Source organism: Buteo buteo, chromosome 11 (genome assembly GCF_964188355.1).
Source record: "Buteo buteo chromosome 11, bButBut1.hap1.1, whole genome shotgun sequence".
NCBI lineage: Eukaryota > Metazoa > Chordata > Aves > Accipitriformes > Accipitridae > Buteo > Buteo buteo.
The window spans coordinates 22318952-22339423 of record NC_134181.1 but is presented as its reverse complement, the minus strand read 5'-3'; the positions used below and the strand labels follow the sequence as shown (position 1 = coordinate 22339423).

At 43.4% G+C, this 20472-nt stretch overlaps 1 protein-coding gene across 1 annotated transcript; it reads right to left on the bottom strand.

Moving 5' to 3' along the window:
- Positions 1-1952: 1952 nt before the first annotated feature.
- On the bottom strand, positions 1953-12339 carry LOC142036271 (purine nucleoside phosphorylase-like). Its single transcript, XM_075039396.1, has 6 exons — positions 12317-12339; positions 8779-8948; positions 8351-8454; positions 6801-6976; positions 3103-3293; positions 1953-2170 (listed from the first exon to the last, which is right to left on the bottom strand). The coding sequence occupies exons 1-6, from the start codon at positions 12337-12339 to the stop codon at positions 1953-1955; spliced, it is 882 nt and encodes a 293-aa protein (XP_074895497.1).
- Between the last annotated feature and the right edge of the window lie 8133 nt (positions 12340-20472).

Below are 20472 nucleotides of genomic sequence, written 5' to 3'. Positions count from 1 at the left end.
TGGAAAGAGCTGCTGTCTCAGAGGGCTCCTCCAAGTTTCAGGAGCTGCTGAACAAGTGACTCGGCCAGTAGAGCGCAGACAACAAATCCTCCCCCTCCAGAAGTCCTCAAGACCAGGCTGGGCAGATATTTGTCTGGACTGCCCACAGGTAACTGCTCAGGAGAGAGAAGACGACAGCAGCCACCCCAAGATCTCTTCTACACCTGAAATGCTACCGTTTCACAGAAAACTTGCACGGCACAACTCTGTTCCTCCCGGTGGCAACATTTGCGCCATTAATACAGCAGTTGACACCAGTGATTGCAGCATGAAGGGCTTCAAGCAAATGCCCATCCGGAAAAACTCATCAGGCCACAACATCCTTTTGCGCCTGGAGCTGAAGAAATGTCACGGAAAGCTGAAGGCTGTGACGGAGGGCGACCGTCAATGGAAAACAACTGATCAGCTAAATTTAGGAAGGCAGATTGGGAGCTCTCCATGACCAGTTGGGTGTCTTCAGTTCAGACCACTGTGTCAACTGAAAACATTTAGCTATGACAGTGATAGGCTTTATAGAGAGCTCCAAGATAAATGAAGGGAAAAAGGTTACCTAATAATTACAGTCACTGTTTCACATCCAGCTACATCCATGGCTCAGCTTGACCTTTAGGGAACAATAAATAATGTACTGTTCTGGTGAATAGTTGCCCTTCCTTGACAGACCATCAGCACACTGGTAAAAAAGAGCATGGTGGCCTCTCCTCTTTGTCCTTTACTCACTTCTAGGCTCAATTTCTTCATGTAAGAGGACCAGGAAAGTCAGAAAAATATCATATCTGTTCCAAAATAATTTCCACTGTAATTTCATTTCATTAAACTCCACAAACCATTGGTGCTCCAACATCTGCTGCAGTCCCTGCAGCAGAGCAAAGCTGGGGTGAAACACTGGGTCAAACTGATCTCTCTGTCCTGGGACACCAAAAGGTAAGTGGTCTCCAGTGTAAGTAAGTGGCTCAAACTGCTGATCTCCAAGACATCCAGAAACAGAAGGAACAAAACCAGGCAGAGCTGGACCTAGGTCCTGTTTCCAGCTGGGCCACTCTCACACCATGCATCGACAAGTCATGCCTCATACCTGAGCTGCACTTTCATGCTGTTAAATAGGGCAGTAGTGATTCAAGGCTGGAAACAGAGGAGAGGTGTGAGGGGGTGTTGGGGGCAAGTTGCATTGTAGCAAACAGCTACCGAGCTCTGCGGCTGGTCATGAAGAGCCAAGAAGTGAGCAAAGAGAGGGCTTTCTGGGGAGACCACCTAGGATGGTAAGGGAACACAATCCCATGCACTGGGATGCAGTGGCTTTCCAAGCTCTAAAATCAATTGCAATTTACCTGCTCTGCAGCATTGCTTGTTCCAGACAGATCTCATCTTTAGCCTACCCCATTTTATGTATCCAGGTCCTCACCCAAAACTCAGAGCCTTTTTGTGGACTTCCACTGGCTTCAGATCAGGCCCTACCAAAAGATGCCCAGCAGGCACCAAGCCCTGCAACCAGCTCTTGACCTGGCTCCCGGCATAGGGGCTCAGCACAAGAAGGGAGCAGACACTCAGGGGCAGGAGGGTGCTGAGCTGAGAGAGGCTGCACAAGAAACACCAAATGCTCTCAGTGGAATGAGGGGGAGCTGGAGCTCATGGTACCAAGGGGCTCATTGCTGACATATGGGTTTGGGAATCTGTCAGAGGTCAGACTCTGTTTAAGTGCCAGAAAGCTGTTTTGGTCACTGGCTACTAACAAGGGGATCATTCTGGCAAAACTCGAAGCAAATCTCTGCGCCTGACCAGCTAAAGCACACTGACGAAGATCAAAAGGTCTATTCAAAATCAGGAGAGCAGAAGGGGAGAGTCTCACTGACAGCTCTCCCCCCAGCACTCACTAGTGTTCACACGTTATGATATGAATGATAAATGGCTGGAGGTCACGGAGAGTTTGTGCTTTCCCCCAGCTTGCCAATGAGGTGCGTGACCAGTTTCTGCAGGGCTTCAGCCCGGACCACCGAGATGCGCAGCACTTCCTCGTGGTTGGCTTTCTCTTGACTGTTGTAGTTCATCACCACTTTGTTGGTGATGAGGGAGATCCCAAGGACTCGGAGGCCACAATGCCTGGCTACAATTACTTCTGGGACAGTGCTCATGCCTACGGTAGGAGAGGAAAGACCAGGATGAGTTAGGATTTACGCAAAAACAAGATCTCTCCAAGGCTGCAAATCACATCCTACCTTCAGCGCATGCCCTTGTCTCATCCCCCCACAGCTCTCTCTTTCTGAGCTATGTAATAGTTAAAGGCTGCGATACTTGTAAGGCTGTAATAGCTGTAGCACTACAGTTACAACCCTGCTCAGCACAATAAACCTTCCACTTTTGATTCCTGCATGCTATGTCTCTCTCCCCAAGACGTGTTAGACTGCTTGCAGCCTTGCTAAGAGAAGTACTGATGTGCTGTGTCATTTGGCTCTTCTCTTCCTCAGCTAAAAAAGCTCTCGCAAAGAAAAACGGCTTTGTGGGAAGCTGAGCTCCTTTCCTCATGCACAATAAATCTGCAGATATTAATGAACAGACTTCCACGAGCCAGGAGTCAAGCTGGAGGAATCTTATGGATCATGTTGCTTACCTTCCTCATATGGAGTTGGGAAGGTATCCATAATTACCATCCCTAAACAATCAAGACTCTTATGGAGGGCTGTTTTGTAGGGAAGAGGCACAGTGAAAATCCTTACAGTGTCAGAATTTTAAAAATAATAGAAAAGGACTTTATTCCTGATTGGGCCCCACTCAGTCCTGCTGAAGATGAGCCACCTGAGCGTGGGAGATTTGTGTTTGGGAAATAAACACAACATTGTGCTGGGATCCCTGCCCTGGGCAGCCATAAGCACAGAGACTTTCTGCAGATCCACCCTAGGAGCTGCACTAAGCCACTGCAGAACTAAGCAGAAATACACAGAGCTCATTTCTCGAGGCCCAGGAGAATTAGACAAAGAGTCAAAGATGGAAGAAAGTCAGCCTTGAGCAGAATGAACTGATTAATCCATGTGCCCAACCAACCCTATCAGCCCAGGCCAGGCAGCTTACCTACAGCATCCCCTCCCAGCGCCTGCAGCGCACGGCACTCGGCAATAGTTTCATAGGAAGGACCGGCCTGCAGACAGTACACTCCTTCTCGGACGAAGCTCAGAAAGCCCAGCTCCTGTGCGCTCTCCATTGCCAGACTGAGCAGATCTTGTTCATAAGCATCTGACATGCAGGGAAACCTTACTCCAAACCTGCAAGGCAGTAAAGGGCACAGCCACGCTGATATTGCTACCGCTACTTTCCCTCCATCAGAGTTCAGAGATGCTCATCCTTGGGAGAAAAGGGAAATGTTAAGGGCAGACCAGCCACAGATGCAATCTCTCCCATCCTGGCCTTATCATCAGGTACTTCTGCCATCATGACATTGCTGCTAGATCTAATCGCCCAAGACCCTCAGCACGCAGAGGTTATGGCTGTTGGAAGGTCTGGCACTGCTTTCCTGCTGGACAAACCCTCCTGGAGTGGTCTTTCCAAGGACTCCTGTCTCCAGGGAGCACTGATGGCCCGTTCTCTCTCTCCCCAATAACCGCCCACTGTGACTTTTAAACATTGTCCATCAGACAGCTGCTGCCCTTTGCTTCTCCTGCACAGCAGCTTGCAGGTGGGCTCGCTGTGGCACCGAGTCCCAAAGGCTGTCCCCAGTGTGGGGTTTGAGCAGGGCCTGATGGAGCATCGGTCGCTACATTTAAGACTCATTGCAGCAGGCAGCTACTAAACCAGGCTCACGGCCAGGGATGCCCTGTGCCACAACAGCAAAGGCTGTTCTATCCCCGCATTGACATCCACATACTCGAAGCAAGAAACACAGAGTTGGATCCACCGGACAAATCACATGAGACTTGAGTCTTTCTCTCTAACTGTCTACAATAGACCAGTTCAAAGGGCCTCAAGGAATGACTTTCTTGGGGAGGCAAAAGAACAAAGCTTGCTGGTCAGAAAATACATCACAGGAAAAGCATCCAGTTCTGTATTTGGTTCCTGGCACAGCAAGATCACACTAAGCACAAGCTTGGAGACTCTTCTAGGACAGAAGGGCAATCCAATTGCCCATTTGAGATGCCCCAGTAAGTTCTGCCTTCCCCTCAGCTGCCCATCCAGAGCATTCCCATGTCCTGTAGGTCTTATATTGCAACTGCCAGCCCCGGAGAACCATTACTGGATACTCCACAGAGTGTCAGATGGTATTAGATGTCTATGTTTAGGCAATAACATCCCATTCCAAGTGTCCTCTTTTGCAGGGAAATGGGGAGAGTAGCACATGTGGGAGCTCCAGGGCCATATTTTAGGTAGCCTTCATCCTGTGCTTCAAGGCTGGGTCTCTTGCTTGCTTTGGATCTTAAGATAACAGCTCAGTCCTGTTCCTGACTGAGCAAATCCTACTATTGACTCAGGGAGAGCAGAATTACCTGGCCAAGACTGGTGTGCTGCTGCTGAAGAAATCTGGAAAATAAACTCCCAGCCATGCTCACCAACTCAGTTTGGTAGGAGTGGACCAGGTCGCTCATTTAGGCTATGAAAGATCCTGCTTGTTTTCATGTTCTTCCAGCTGAATGTTTAGGGCAGTAGCTGGCTTATTTTACATTTCCAAACACTGAAGTGTTATATAAATGAAAAACAAACTTTCCCATCTGGTGTAAGGTAATAAGTATTCATCACCATGAAAATCGCTTCTCTTTCCTGAAGGATGGCCAGCAACACGGAAGCCAATCTCTAAGTTATTAAATTCAGTCCTCAGATTCTTGCACTATATCCCCTTTCCACATCACTTCATTGCCTTTAGTTTTACTCTGCTGTGCTTAGATAAATCCTTCCTGGTGGCTGAGCTGCACTAGATTTTAGGAGGAGTTTGCTCAGCTAAAGCTCTGCAATACTTTAAAGCTGATTCATAAAGACCTTTTGCCCATTTTGATGCCTTGGTCAGCAGTACAAAAGTCACCTCCCAGAGAACTGCAGTCTTCACCAGGAAGCTGCTTTTGGGAGGCAATGAGACAGTTATGCTGCCTTTGAATGTTTTCCAGATGCAGTTACTGTTTGGTTGGCGTTTCTCCTCCTGTTCCAGAGCAATTATGCAAGTCCAGAGAGCTTTAAACACTCTTCCATGTGGCTTCTGTGCTTTTGATCGTTCTTTCCTGCAACCCACACCAACACCTATGAAGATGTAAAGATGTTCCACTTCAGATGGGTACTGTCCTCTTGCCATTTGAATGACAGAACAGTGTTTATTTCTCGTGAGGCAGTTGCTAGCACCTTTCAGATTTCTTCAGTAGCAGGAGCCAGGTCTGGCATTACATCAGGAAGGAACTAACTGTAACGGGAAGCCAGGCAGACCACCTTACTCTCAGCCAGAGCTTTCTTTTTGGAAAGATCCCAGGACAGTCCAGATGCCTGTCCTGCAAACAAGTCCTTTTTTTCAAGGTGAAGGTACCAACCCAACAACAAATTTAACCATCTTGTTACCTAAACTCACTCTTTGCTCATAAACTACCACCTCCTTCCTTCACCACCTCCATTGCCTGTCCTCTGGCTTCACACATCTGGCTTTCATCTGGCTTCTCTCCTGCCAGCTTGGTTAGGAAATAATTCTTGCTACTGTTATCTCCTTATCACAACCTAGCCTCTTTCTTTCTTGCCATAAGGCTCTGACAGCCCTGGATCTTTATTGCTTCCATGTTGACTTTCCTGACACCTGATGTGCTCTCCTTTGCTCAGCCTGAATCTGCAGTGGATGTGTCCTCATGCTCTTTTTAGCCCCATTTGAGACCCAAGGGGCTTCTTTTTGTAAACACTGGGCCACCTGGCATGCCCCTCTCAGTACTATGACCTTGCTGGTTGCCTTCCACCCTACCAGTCCGATGGTGCCTTGGGAGGGTTTTAGGATCATAGATTAATTTGGGTTTGAAGGGACCTCGAGGTCATCTAGTCCAACCTCCTGCTCAAACCAACTCTATATCTGGTGGCAACTGCAGTCCAGGGGTGAGGATGTGTTACAAGCCCCACTTTACAGTCCATAAGATAAAAATCCTGCTACACAGCTAGTACAGGAAACCTGATTTCCCAGCTCAGCCAGCAGCAGGTCACTCTTGTAGATCTAGAGGTCTCCCAAGAGGCTGCAAGACAACCACCTCTCATCAGACTGATGCCTTCAGTGAATACATGGTGTTAACAATGGCATCCCAGTTTAATGACCTGGATACAAGGGTGGTTATCAGGAGATTTAGAGGTTTTGCCTTTGCTCTGCTATCAACTTACTGCCTGGCCTCTGTTGTATCAGTTCCATCACACCAGAAACAGCTGTTGATAAATGCAGGCTGGAGACACCACAGTCCACCAGATTGCTCAATGAAGAGGAACTAGCAGAGAAAGGGACTGACAAGAAGAGACAGCAGTGGGTCTTTTTAGCAGACGGTACAGCTGGCCATGTCAGGAGAAGGATGAGAAGCCTACTTTTAGAAAACAAAACCTTCTGGATGTTTGCGTATAAACTCCTCATAGGCTTGTAAGAGTAAGCTACAGCCAAGGAAGGGTGCTTGGGGAAGGCAGGGCAGGTGGCACAGCACGCACAGCTATTGCTTTAACTTTTGCCTCGTGGGTACCTGGAGCCAAACCAGTAAGTATTTGCCAGCAGGCACAACTGGCAGTCCTAGCCTGCAGCTGGAGGAAGAAAGGATTAATTGGTAGCACAGCTGATGCCTTCTTACCTCTCATCGTTTGGTCCACGCAGTGGATTCTGCCCTCCCAAGCCGAGCATGCTGATGTGATCTCTAATGAACATGATGTCCCCCACTTGGAAGTGGGGATTCAGTCCCCCAGCAGCATTTGTGACAATCAAGATCTCCACCCCCAGGAGAAAGAAGACTCTGATGGGAAAGGTGACCTGCAAGAACAAAGGCATATATGCAACGAGCATCATAATTCATAGACAACTACTACTACTACATTTGTAGTATTGCAATTTGTGGACAGCTTACATGACACAGAGAAGGGTCTGTATGAGGCTACAAGGAGACAAAACATCTTCTCCAATTTTAAGTTTTCCTCTAATTTAAATTGAAATAATTTAATGTTTTTTTTTAAACATATTAAAAACTAATTTTGAAATGAATACCTTTACAATTCAAGCCCACATTTCCTACAGTTGTACTAAGGTCAAAGAAATGTGGTACAAAAAGAATATACAGATAGTTTTTCCTCACTGCCAAGATCTTGCAGAGATCAAACCACTGTGCTGATTGAAGTAACTACTTATGGACATGGAGTGTAACAGATAAACCAGCTTTTTACAGCAGTGATGCATTTCACAGAAGCTTAGAGATTATTTTATTCATGTTCACTTCAGTGACCTGCTTATCCAAAGTTAAGGAACAATTGGGAACTGGAAAAAAAAATCCAAGAAGTTTGATTTTGAGGAGTCAAGAAGGAATCAGGATATCTACTACCTCTAAAATGCTAAAGAAGCTGTGAGCAGAAAATTTCCTAACTACATAACACTTCTTTAAGAAATGAGTTAATTGTAATAGACAAACATGTTTTGATAAACCTAGTTTTGTATCAAGTGTATTTAAAATAGGTTTTTTTTCTATAAAAAGTTGAGTGGTGCCAAGTATTACAGTCCATATCCAAATACAAACTGACCTCAGCCACAATTAAAACCTCAAAGCTATCCAAATAAAAAAGGACATACAAAACTATCAGCCAGTAAATAAGAACTATTATTGGTGTTTCCAACAGAAACGTACATACATGCATGTTAGATAATACTTGAATATTCACATAATTCTGTATGTTAACTGGGAGCGTATACCAAGTTACACTAGCCAGAGGTTTTTTTCTAGGAAAAAAAAAAATGTAAACTATACAAATGCAAAAGAAGATTAAAATAAATTATACTTATCACTCAAAGTTTCCTGATTGCTGTTTTAAATCATGATTAAAATGAGGGTTAAACTGTGTAAATCAATCTGCCTTGTATGATACATGATTTTGCCCTGTGAGCATAGCAGGGCTAGCCACTTTGTATGGCTGCACAGCATCAGCTTCACCTAGCAGAAGCTGACTACCTCTTCATTTGAGCTCTCAATTTTATTTTTGGGGGAGAAATCTAAAATCTAAGCAAGATTCATTGCAAGAGCAATCTAAGTTCACTGCAAGAGCTAACCTCCTGCAGCTAGATATCAAAGCCAGCAGTCACTTTTACATCTTTTACAACATATCTCTCCCTACGTGAATGATTTTCTTAAGGAGAACTCACCGTGCTGACAGAGTATCCTTCATAATAGTGGAAACGTCCCTGCATACACACGCAGGGCTGTCCACTCAGGTCCCCAAACACCAATCTGCCAATGTGCCCTGCAACTGGATAATAGTGCCGTTTTAGTTACAGGTCTCAAGGTCTTTGACTTTAGAGGGATTTGTCAGTTGATGACTACGCATTACAGTGTGGCCAAGTGCTGTGAAACCGGGAGCTGAAAGTTAAATAAATATCATAGCACAGAAATATGTGGGTTTTGTGGTGTTTGTTTTTTTTTTTTTTTTTTTTTTACTGTGAACACACTTTCACCACTGAGAGACTGGTTTGCAGACCAATGCCAAGCGGTGTGTGTTGCCTTGAGTTATCGCACTGTACGGTTGTGGCAGGCTGCCGATGGATGGGAAGATGATGCCCTTGGTTGTGCTAACCTGTGCTCCGTGGGAAGTGAGGGATGTCCTCACACGGAAAGATTGTCTTGTTATCCAACACATCAGCCAGACCTCCCAGTCCAGATCCGCAGATGATGGCAGTCTTCGGGCGCTGGATGGTGCGGGCACGTAACCAATCCGCTGTTTCCTTATATGCCTCATAGCTATTTCTGCAGAAGGAGAACAGGTCAGTGAGGCTATCAACCCATGCAAAGAACAAGTTTCAAAGGATAAAAGCCCTGAAAACGTGCAAAGAAGAAGAAATTTCATTTAAACTAAAATAATAGGAGCTTCACTGCTATTATTGAAGATGTTTCACTTTTAATCTCATATTTTACCCCTGGCCAGATGGAAATCATTTGAATCCTCTTTGCTGGTTTCATTCTACAGTGGCAGAATAGCTAATGATACCTAGATCATGGAAATGTCACAAGGCATAACCAGTCCTGCTTCTGATGGGCTCTGGTCTCTCCTGAGTTACTGAAGGAATGCAAAAGCACAGTTAGACTGAGAAATTGCAGCCTATATGTGTGTGTACGGGGATGTCCAACCTGTGGTGGAGAAATACAAGAGGATGGAAGTCCAAGGGCACCTGTACAGCACTGCTGGGATGCTGGGCTGATGAAGGAGTAGACACTGTCCTCTGCAGTAGGTAGACTACTGGGACATGGAGCAAGCATCATCTACAGAGATGGAAAACCCAATCTTCCTAAGTGTTGAGCATCATCAGCTCCCAGTGCTGCCTTCTGGGGCTGGTAATGCACCTCAAACATCCACCTTCTCCATACGTTGTGGTTTCAGTACAGGAGGCAAACATGGAGATCTCATTCATCCTCTCCTCTCCCACGGATGGGCAGTGGGTCACAACCGCAGTCTAGTCCTAGGCAAGAGGCCCAATGACATCAGTCTACATCAAAACAAATGAAAACCAGGAATTTGGGCTCCTGGGCTTATGCTGTCTGATTTAAGAGGGGGACTGCTCAAATACCTTGGCAAAAAAATGTCTTATCCAGCGCTAAGGCACATTGCTAGAAGGTGGGATAGAAGCTGGCATTACACTGCCTGTTGTGTACGTGTCTCATGGGTAGAGAGAGGACTTCAATTTTTCGGTCTGTCAGTCCAGTATTCATCAGATGCATTAATCACAGTTTTGGAACACAATCAATAGCAAAATAATCCCATAATCCTATTTCCTATAGGACAATGCAGATATCTTCTGAAAGTCAATATCAAGGTTGACCAGAAACTCTCTTCAAAAGCAAGGGTACTGACAGCATTTCTTGATGGTGACTCAATCATTACCATTGACGAGTAGAACTAATGACTGTATGTGGTAGAGGACTGGGTCACGGCATGAACCAACACAGGTAGGGGCAGCAGCTGCTCTATGTGACAAGCTGATCTGCTTATTAAGGGGTGACAGAATCAGGTACTGCAAGGTTGAAGGTGATGTAAAATTGACTGGAGATGCTGATAAGCAGTCACTGTCTGCTTCATAAATGTTTTGGGTTTTTGTTTTTTTTTTTTTTTTTTTTTGAAATCAAGTCTCTTGTTTCCAGAGGTACAAACCTCAGTCATGTTGTGATTCTGCTGTCTGCAGCCTTAGAGGACATACAGAAAAGCTTTCAAAGTGGTGCTCTACGCTCCAGGAAGTCTTGGACCATTGACGAAGAGGATTTGACTGTCAGCATACAACAGGCTCCTCTAACTGCAGTATCAGGTATTCAAATAAAGGATCTCAGTTCTATGTTTTTTCTTTCTTTATACTGACAAGGTAAGTAGTTATTGCACAGGTATCTTCTGTGAGCTTTTTCATCTCCTAGCTGCCCAGCTCCTGCTATAAGTCTTGTCCAATGTCTCATACATCAAACTTATGGTCCTAGTTACAAACTGTGATGTCAAAAATACCCAAGTATGTCATAAGCCTGCGATCCAATGAGAAGAAATAACTTCCATATTCACGCATTAAAATGAAGAGTCATTTAGCTGAAATACTTTTCAAAGGAAAAGTCTGGAAACAAGAAAGAGTATATTTACCATAACATATTGTTGCATTTTCCAAGTGTACCATGAGCTCTTGAAATAAGCAAAAGCTATTAAAGTGACACTAATGAAGCCTTGACTGACTGTATTATCCCTTGCTCCCAGAGAAAAGCTTTAAAAGTGCTTTACATGCATTAATGAATGATTCCCCCCCAATTTCTCTGTTGAATAACTGTAATCCTCGTTTAGAAATCAGAGGGAACCAAGAGAATTTAAATGTAATACCCAAGCTTTTGACGTACCTGTGGCAGGCATGAGAAAAGAATGAGGTCACCAGGATCTGCTCTTCCTCTTGACAATTAATCTCCTTTTTTTCAGTATTTTTTAAAAAAAGGTGCATCCAGCCTTGCAAAATAACACTAAAGAATGGATATTATTCCTATATCCCCAGAAATTTTAGGAGTGTGGGATGAACCCCATGCAATGTTTGATGAAGACATTGAGATTGACTGAGCTGTGCCCAGTTTGAAGGAATTTTTTTCTTCTAAACAGAAGATGTTAAAATATTTCTTATCCAGAGAAGTAAAACTCCAGTGCTGTGTAACTCTCCTTGCCTGAAAGGAGCTTCGGCAGGTGTGGATGGGCCTTGCAGAGCCCTCTCCATCCCAAAGGCTTTGGACCTGTCAGAGCTGTCCCCAGTGCTGAGAGCACAGTGATGCCAAAATTAATCTGCAGTGCCCTGCTTGCAGTATTTAGTTATCAAAAATATTCTGGATGCACAGCATCAAAAGGGACCAGCAGGCACAGATAATTTCTGAATACGAAGGAGACAGTACCTGCTCGGCAGGAGTGGAGGGGGAGTTTGACCTGTGGGTCACCAAATGTAATGTTTAGGCTGGGACTGCATGAGCCCGAGATCTGTGCAAGTTTTTGACAGCCTGAATTAGTACATGTAGCACAAAGCCCCTTATAGCTACTCCATGTCCAACAATGCACACCTAATAATAGTGCTCGGTAGCATCGCTTTGGATTAAATCACAGGATCAGCTGAAAACACAATCCCCTTTATTGCAATTGCTGTCATCCACTGGAGAAACGCATCTGTTGCGAAACACAGGACTGTTGCCGATGACAGATCTTTTATGGCGTGAAAAACCCCCGCCCTCATTGTGCTTCTAGGTTGGTTGAAAGCAAATCCATGCAAAAAAGCAGACATATCCCCCAAAACAGATAAAGCATTACGTTTCAGAGGGGCATACCACCATACATATTTGCAGTGTATGCCTTTCCACACCGTGATATTTGCCTCTTCTGGCCCATAACCTCTGCCAAGGTCACCTGCTCATTGCTATATTTCATAACATCAGCACCTGACACAGGCAGATGGCCAGATTCCTCTTTAATAATAAGATGTTTACTTCTGAGCAGCGCTTGTCTGACATTTATTGAGTACCCAGTAGGAAGAAGAAGAAAACGAGGCAAGGAAAAGCGATGCCATTTTGCTAGCCCCTTCCAGCTTAGATGCCTGTGCATCCCCTGTTTCATTGCACCTTACCTGTCTTCATCAGCATAGGCCATCCTCCTCCTCTCTGGTTAACCGAAAGGGGATGGTTGCTGGAAATGGAGCTGCAGGGTTTTATTTGACCAAAGAGCAGAGGCCCATTGAACCTGCAGAAGCTGCTGCTGTCTCTGGCAGTGAGTCAGGGCAGTGTGTCCCAGCTTCCCTCTGCTTTCCCCTGAGCATCTCTAATCCCTGAGTAGGAGGGGCATGTTCAGGACATCTGCTTTTCTGGTCTCACATGACACATATGGTCATGACACATATGCTCTAGAGCTCTGCAGAAAGCTTACACGCGCACACACACACACTTCATAATGCAGATTAAGCCTAGAAAGTTCATGTGCGCACACACAACTTTCCAGCAGCTGCCTAGAGAGGAGCAGCTGACAGTGGATCTGCATAGATTTGCACACTCTTGCGTCAACTGGGAACCAGCTAGCAGCTGGAGTCACCTGCTCCTTTACAATTCAAACCCCTGGGAGCATGGCATGAGCTCACCGGGAGCGTGCAGACACTGTGAGATGACCTGCACCACCAACGAGACTTTTCCGCATCTCACATCATTCTCTTCCTGTTCTTTCATGGCAACCAGAGGCAACATCCCATTAGATCCCCCCCTTTTTTTTTTGTTCACATTTAATTGCCTCACCCATCTGAAAAGAAAATAGTGCCTTGAGATATGCCAAACCTCTATTCAGATGATTATATTATGGAAGTCACAGGAAAAAATTCAGGGGCCCCACCATCCACCCCTCTAATTTTAGCTTTGTTTTATATGGAAATAAAGCTTAAAGCAACCTTGCCATATGGGTCTGTCCATGTAACAGTGTCTGATCCCGACAACTGATGTGATCCACATTTTACAGAGCCATAGATGTTTCCAAGACAATCCAATGCCAAAAAAAAGGTATGAAAATTGATGATGAGTAGAGATTTTATGTGCCCTAGGTAGAAGGCTACAGCTACAATAGGCACTCATAGCTTACCAGATCAAGAAAGGTCACAGGGGAATAGAATTTATAAATAACCCAAGAAGGGAGAAAACCTTAATCAGAGCTTGTCAATTCCTAGACAAATCAGCCAGGCAAAAAAAACAACTTAGAAAATTGGGCTACACCAGTTTCAGGTCTCATAGTATTTCTTATTACTTGTTATTATTCTTACTAATAATACTTATTATTATTCATGTTTGCTTTTTGGTTTTGAAGACCCCACATCAAACATTCCCTTGGTTCCCCCAGGAAACTCTCTCAGAGAACTTGAAAGTCAAATGAGGTAATAAATGTAGGCAGAAAAACCTGGGCATTTTTAGAGAGAGAGATACTTCACGTTGGAAAGCAGAAATGTACAATGTTGCCCGCGATTCCAGCACAGGCTGTGAGTCCGTAACAACCAGCAGGATTTAGGCATCATGTGTAGCAGCAAGTGCTGTTGATAACAGGTATTTGTTGAGATACAATTGGCACTCAAGAAACAGAAAATGGATCAGAACAGAAACTGTAAGTACCCTTTCCCCTCAAGTTCTTGACCTTCTCCCTTTCTTTCTCATGTTCATACTTCCACTTCTTGTTTACTTTCTCTTCAAAAACTTAAAATGCCTCTTCTACAAAGATCAGCGGGTACGCATGCTGCCACTCCAGCAACCAGTGGTACATTGCTGCACTGGCATGGTGCACCCTGCTTTCAGTTTGCTGGGGGCAGTGGAAAATCAGCATTAAGGACCTAAAGTTGCTCTATGATCTTCACTTCTATCCCCTCTTTCTCATTCTGTTTTTACCATGATCCCCCTCCTTTTCAGATATATCTCCTTTTTGTCATTCTCTCTCATCCTTGTCTGTCTTAGCCATCTCTGTCTCTGCCTCTTTAGTGTATATTTGTCTTTCCCTTCAGCATCGTTTTTCTGTACAAAACACAGTAGGCTGATAGCAGAGATGGTTTTAGGTAGATTTAATTGCATCAAACCGTGTGTCTAAAAAGGCCCCACACTGCTTGCCTTCCTTCGCCAGCCAATGTGCCAAAGGACTCCGCAAGTCACCGTCACCTCAAGCAACATCTGCCTAAAGCCAGGGTCTTAGAGCCACTTCCCAGCTCCCTCAAGTCTTTTTGCCCTCTGGAAATCCATGCTCCTTTTGCCAGCACTCAGGACTTCTTTGAAAGCCATTATTTGCTCCCATCAATTTAAATGGTAGAGCAATGTTAGGCCCTTAATGCTAATTTGCATACAGTTCTTTGGTATCAGCAGAGTTCTGATGCCCCCCAGATATGTTCCCTTCTTTAGCCTTAATCTGATTATGTTCATTAATCTGATTCTTTTTTGCAAAGCAGACAAGAGAGATCAGACAGCCTGAGAGCTCTTCCCAATTTGTTCTCATCTAAGACAATCTCCTCCCTAGTTTGGATTTACACAGAAAACAGGATTATCAAAAAGGGACGATTTTATCTATCTTTCTGCAGTAGCTGTTATTTAACAGCAACAAAAATTACTTGAGTTTTAACCTGCAATGCTGCATTGGCTGGACAAGTACTAGATAAAGGTTTGCCCTATTAGAAAAAAAATAATTTAGGCATTGAGGGCATTCATGCCAATAACACTGTAGAGAGGATAATTAAGCTTCAGTTCCTGTACAAGTACTCCAAAGCAGATTTATAAAAAAAAAAAAAAGTTATTGAACAGATTGCATAATCCTTAAGAAAGAGTATTGACAGTCTTCCATCCTGAAAGCATCTCAGTTATCTCTTACTCTTTCTGTATGTATGTGTCTGCAGCAAATTGTATCTATAATCCTGATTTTACTGACTTGGGTGTCATTCAAGTCCTGTTTCTGTAGCTAGAACTTCAACTGCTACAGGATGCAGATATAATCACCTGAAATAATTTTATAACAATGCTTTACATTCCTACAGCAATTTCTATCTAAAGAAGTGTTGCAAAGTATTTTGCAAGCATTTTATCAAAACATTTAATTAATGCTTTAGGGCGAGTGTCCCACTTCCCTGTGCACTCACATTATCACAGCATCCAATTATCTTGTAGTCTTCTCACGTGTACTGCACATCACCCTTTTGGGAAAGGGAACTGAGCTGCAGAAAGATTACCAGGGTGTCTACACAGTGGAGACAACTTAAGTCAGCCCAGTCCAGGAGAAAGCGTCTCCCCAGCAAAGTCCTACAGGCACTACCATGCCATGGGTGCAGTGCTCACCTTTATCTCTGTCTGGGGGGCATTTTTCCTTAATTTCTTATACTTAGAAAAGCTAGGACTCTGCCTCAGTGTTTTGGAAGAATGTGAAATGGATAAACCCTGCAAAGGTTTTGCTTTTCTGCTGATTGCCTGAAGTGCAGGTTCCAGGTTTGATTAAAAAAAGTTACTAAACATACTCTAAAAGAACTAATCAGGATTTTCACAGCAATTTAGAAACTCATTGTTTGGGAAACTCATCATTTGTTTGTACACTGGCTATCCTAGACAGCCACTGGAAGGTAAATAAAATCAAATTATATACCAGAAAAGTTATTCCCCTATGGATCATTTTAATAGCAATCTCAAGGAAGATCTGCCTGAAGTGATGTGTGCGCTGCTTCTCAGGAAAGAGACCTCTGACCATCAGGAACGCAGAAAAGGGATGACCAGGGAAACAAAATGAGACGCTCAAAAAGCTTGTCATGGTTAGCTGAGCAAAATGAAAACTAAGCAATGCTCCGATGACAGCTTGCAAATGTTGCCACCGAGGCAGGAGAGATACAGAACTTAAGACAGGCACCAGGGAGCTGGGGAGATGCACGTTCAGTTAGGCTAGACGTCAGAAAACAGCTTCTAGCTACCCAAAATGTGGAGCCCTGAACAGGCCTCCTGAAAGGGCAGTGGGGGAAAAAGGCTTTTCAGGCGGAGATCAGTTAATGTAAAGGGTTGCATTATGTTCACTGGCAGGGAAGCAGACGTGGTGTTCATAAATTGTATGCTAGCTCTGTAAAAACTCACCAACTTTATAAGACTCAGGCAGAAAGGAAAGCAGCTTGACCAAATCGTGAACAAACAATACCACAGAAATGAGGAAAAGAGCCGAGATGTCCTAAGACCAGCCAACATTTCCAACTTCTAGCTCTAGGAGAGGTGTCGAAGACTAAAGAATAAGGCTGGAGTTGTGGCTGTGGGATTTTGCGGAAGTGAAAATGCTTGTGTCAAGGAACTCAATAGAGACAGAGTATAAAGAAAAGGATCATGTGGGGATTTGAAGGGAGTTGTACTTTCTGAAGGGATAGAAGGAGCGCAACCAGGGATCAGTGGTACGTCAGGCTTGAATGGGATGAACATCAGGGGATGAATGGATGGGCTGTGTGCTGTGAAAGTGCTTTGAGGCAGGCAGAAATATTGGAGAGCTCCAGAGAAAACATAGTGGAGGGCTGCATAGTGGAGGGCTGCAACAACACTTTAGTGAGGGTAAGTGGGAAATAAACCATGGATCCTGGTGGACTAAAGACTACAAAAGGCCAGATACCCCTCTGGCCTACAATAAATACAAAACTTCTACAATAAAATAAATTGAAAAAAAGAATTGAAAATTATAAGGAAGAAGGAAGAAATGCTTTCAGACCTGTCACAGAAGAAAAACAATTCTCAGGTAGTTAAATGGTACTACACAGCTGTCTGTATCACTAATGATTCTTGAAAATAGATATATTCCTGTATTCAACACAGGTAAATACAGTTCATATCCTGGCATCACAGTCAACTGCTGGCCTGGAGCTCCAAGTATTCTTGTCCATAGGAAGAATACGACTTTTCACTGGGAAGGACACTTACCTGTATTGAGACCACACAGGACCAAAGTTTATTCTGTTCTGTGATATGGTTTTCTCTCAATAATCAATAATACTTTCACAGAGTGGAGTTCGAGGGTAGACCTTTCACTGGTCTCCAGGACAATGTTCCTGTTTGCCTAAAACCCCTCTTTGGAAAACACTGCTTTCTGGAGGTCAGCAGGTGAACATACTATCTCCCTTGTAGCCATGGTCCATCAGGATGTATTTATGCTGTCCCAACAGGATCAATGCTTCCTCATGATCTCATCTGTGGTGCAATAATACCACAATATTGAATAGTCTATAGGTTTTTTCCTTTTAATTTCCATTTCAGTGATTTTTCTGTAACGAAGCAAAGTTTAGACAACTGTAGGTCATTTTAATTGTCTACATTATACATGAAGTGTCACAACTCACTTTCACTGTAGCAGACCGTGGCCGCAATTCCTCCAGTGAGGAAAGTGAAATGCAAACCTGCCTGACTTTGGACTGCAAGCCAGAAGCAGAACAAGAACCCTTACAGACTGGTCCCCAAGGTCATGCGAAGCCACTACATTAAGGGCAACCAGCCTTCCCAGCATCATGCACCACACACCCATTTCTTGATATAACCGAGAGCCACAAGATGTAAAATATGGGACACAGCCCCAGATGGGGCTCAAAGGGTGCAAAATAGCAAGGGCTCCTTAACAGTCCCACCTCTCAACTGTCAGAGAGGGTTCAGCCATACATGCAACTGGTTCCAGGTGAATCGACAGCATTAACCTCACGGTCCCATTGGATGGCTGCCTCCTCCTGGCATGGACTCAGGTTACACAGATCATAACATAATCCCAGCACAGAAGTCACAGCTGAGCCCTTCAGAAGCCCCCATGGTGGCCTTTCAGTTTTAATCCAAAGTATTCCTCTAGAACTGCCCACAAAGAGCTTTAAAAACACACTGGCACAGCCAGACCTACAGATAAGTATGCAGCAAGATCCTCTAGAGATCTCAAGACGACTGAAGCTAGGTGGGATTCATGCAACTGATGTGCCTTTGCAAATCCCTGTGGGGAAACTATTAGCTAAAAGTATCCCTGTAAATCTTTCCTTCAGCTTTGAAAGTTTGCTCTGCGCTTTTACAAAAAAAAAAAGCAAGCTGTTACCTGCCTGTTTGTGAAAGACCAATGCTATCTCCTCATCTTACAAACATATTGCATCCTGCACAGTGATAACTAAAAACACGGTGAGATGTGAGGCAAAATTACACATTTGTGGGGCTGATCTTTAGCAGCAGGGTGAGAAGTACTGGGTGCAGTGTCAAACCTATGAAGTTTCTTCCAGGGTTCAGCATAGGCCTCCCAGCAGCCTTCTTGCATATCCAATATGATTAAAAGAGCTCCCAAACACTCCAGCAACACTCCTCAGCTCCATCACATAGCATGCTTATACTATATATGCATTTTGCTATTTTGGCTAATAAAAAAGTCAGAGGCATAAACAAGACTACTCTGTTCTTAATCAGATGTTTAACTCCCAATGTTTAACTGTACAATGTTCCTTTAAAGACAGATGCTTCTGGTTGGGGCTTTTGGTGCCACAGCTGTGCACACATCTCATGATCTGATAGGGAAAAGATCAGCTAATAGAAGATTAATTCCACAGAAGCAGGACTAAACCAGGAAGAAAGTGCTACATTCCCATTTTGAGTGTCTCACATGGATAGAAAAAGAGATTATTTAGTATAAGACACAAGTATCTACTTGAATTTCTGCTTTAACTTGAAAAGATTTGGGAAAACATAGGAGGAAAACAAAACTCACAAGCTGGGTTAAAGGTTTTATTTCAGAAGAAGCATCATATTTTTCTTAAGCATGCTATTTGCTTATATTTCTTTTAGCTGGGAATCTTGGAATGTTGCAACCTCAGTGATGAATAGTTCTTCCTTGTATTTTGGGAGATCCTTACCTTCGGTAATCCAGCAGATGGTGAGACAAAGAAGCTACTAGCTGTAGTAAAAGACTTACTAACTTACCACTTTACCCCACATGCTGAGTTGTAGTTACTCTCTTGCTGATATTATCTAAACAGTTCAGAATTCCAGAACAGAAAAAAGGGGATTTTACAAGTAATGTTAAAGGTTTAAGAAAAAGACTAAAAAGGAAACAAATTTAATAATTTAAATAACCTGTTGTCCACAGAACTCAGTCACTACAAGTCTTGTGTTTGTTGTGTGAACATACAAGAATAACAAAAGGAACATGATTAAAACATCACAATGTCACTAGAGATATCAGAGAGAAAGCCAAAACTAAAGGAATGATGGGTTAGTTTTACTAAAAAAAAAAAAAAAAACATTTCAGACTATAACATACCTTTTACATTTCAGTAGCTTGAAGTTTGTCTAGGGTAAGCATAAGAAAAAAAAAATTAACAACTATGTTCCTACATACTTGATACAATCAAATTTAAATAAAGACCACAACATACACTGGAAAACCAAAAATACTTTCAGCTACCTACCTCACTAACTGCTCAACTGCATTAACTAATTTACCCCAGCTTTCCCTCCCATCTTTAAGTAGCCAAAGATGTTGATTGATTGGAAAGTGATTTTCAAACAGGCCAATCAAAGGGTGAAGAGGCATTGCAGACATACATATAAATCTTCCATCCACCCCTAATCTCTTTTTTCTTGGATAAAGCTTCTTTCTGATGAGGTAGCTGATATCTTTTTGTTTTAGTGCTTATTGGGGTGAATATGGCAATTTTATCTTTAAAAAAGCATTTTTTTTTTTAAGGGATTTAAAGAACAAGTTTTAGTTCTGTATCATGTTTACAGGTAGCATGGTGTTTTCTTCTATACTTGAGGCTTTTTCTGTTTTGTAGCAATATTGTTTCATTTTAGAAAACAAGTAAGTAGCTTAAAAGGGGAGAGGGAGGTTCTCTGTTCATAGTTTCATATAGTCAGATATATCAGATTTTCAGTTCTCTAATGTATGTAGAGCAGGAGAAAGATCGTTTACCTGTATGTTATTATTATTATATACTTAAGATGGACATGTCAAGCTTTCTATGAATTACTGAGCCTCTAGCAAAATTTTTCCTAGTTTTATCACTTCTGGAGTGCCTTGTACTTATAGCACTGAATTTCTGTGCTAAAGCTACTTCTGGCTTAGGGCTGGATTGTGCTTCATCAAGGAGAAATATGTGAGAGTGCAAAAGTCAATAGCACTAAGCCTGGCATTGAAGCAGAAGGGTTTCTGCTAACTCATGCTACATCGTTGGCTGTTTGTTTGCAAATGGGCCGGCAAGTGCCTCATTCCCTAACCTGCGTAGAAGAAAATGCCCACAATATTTAAACCTCAAGA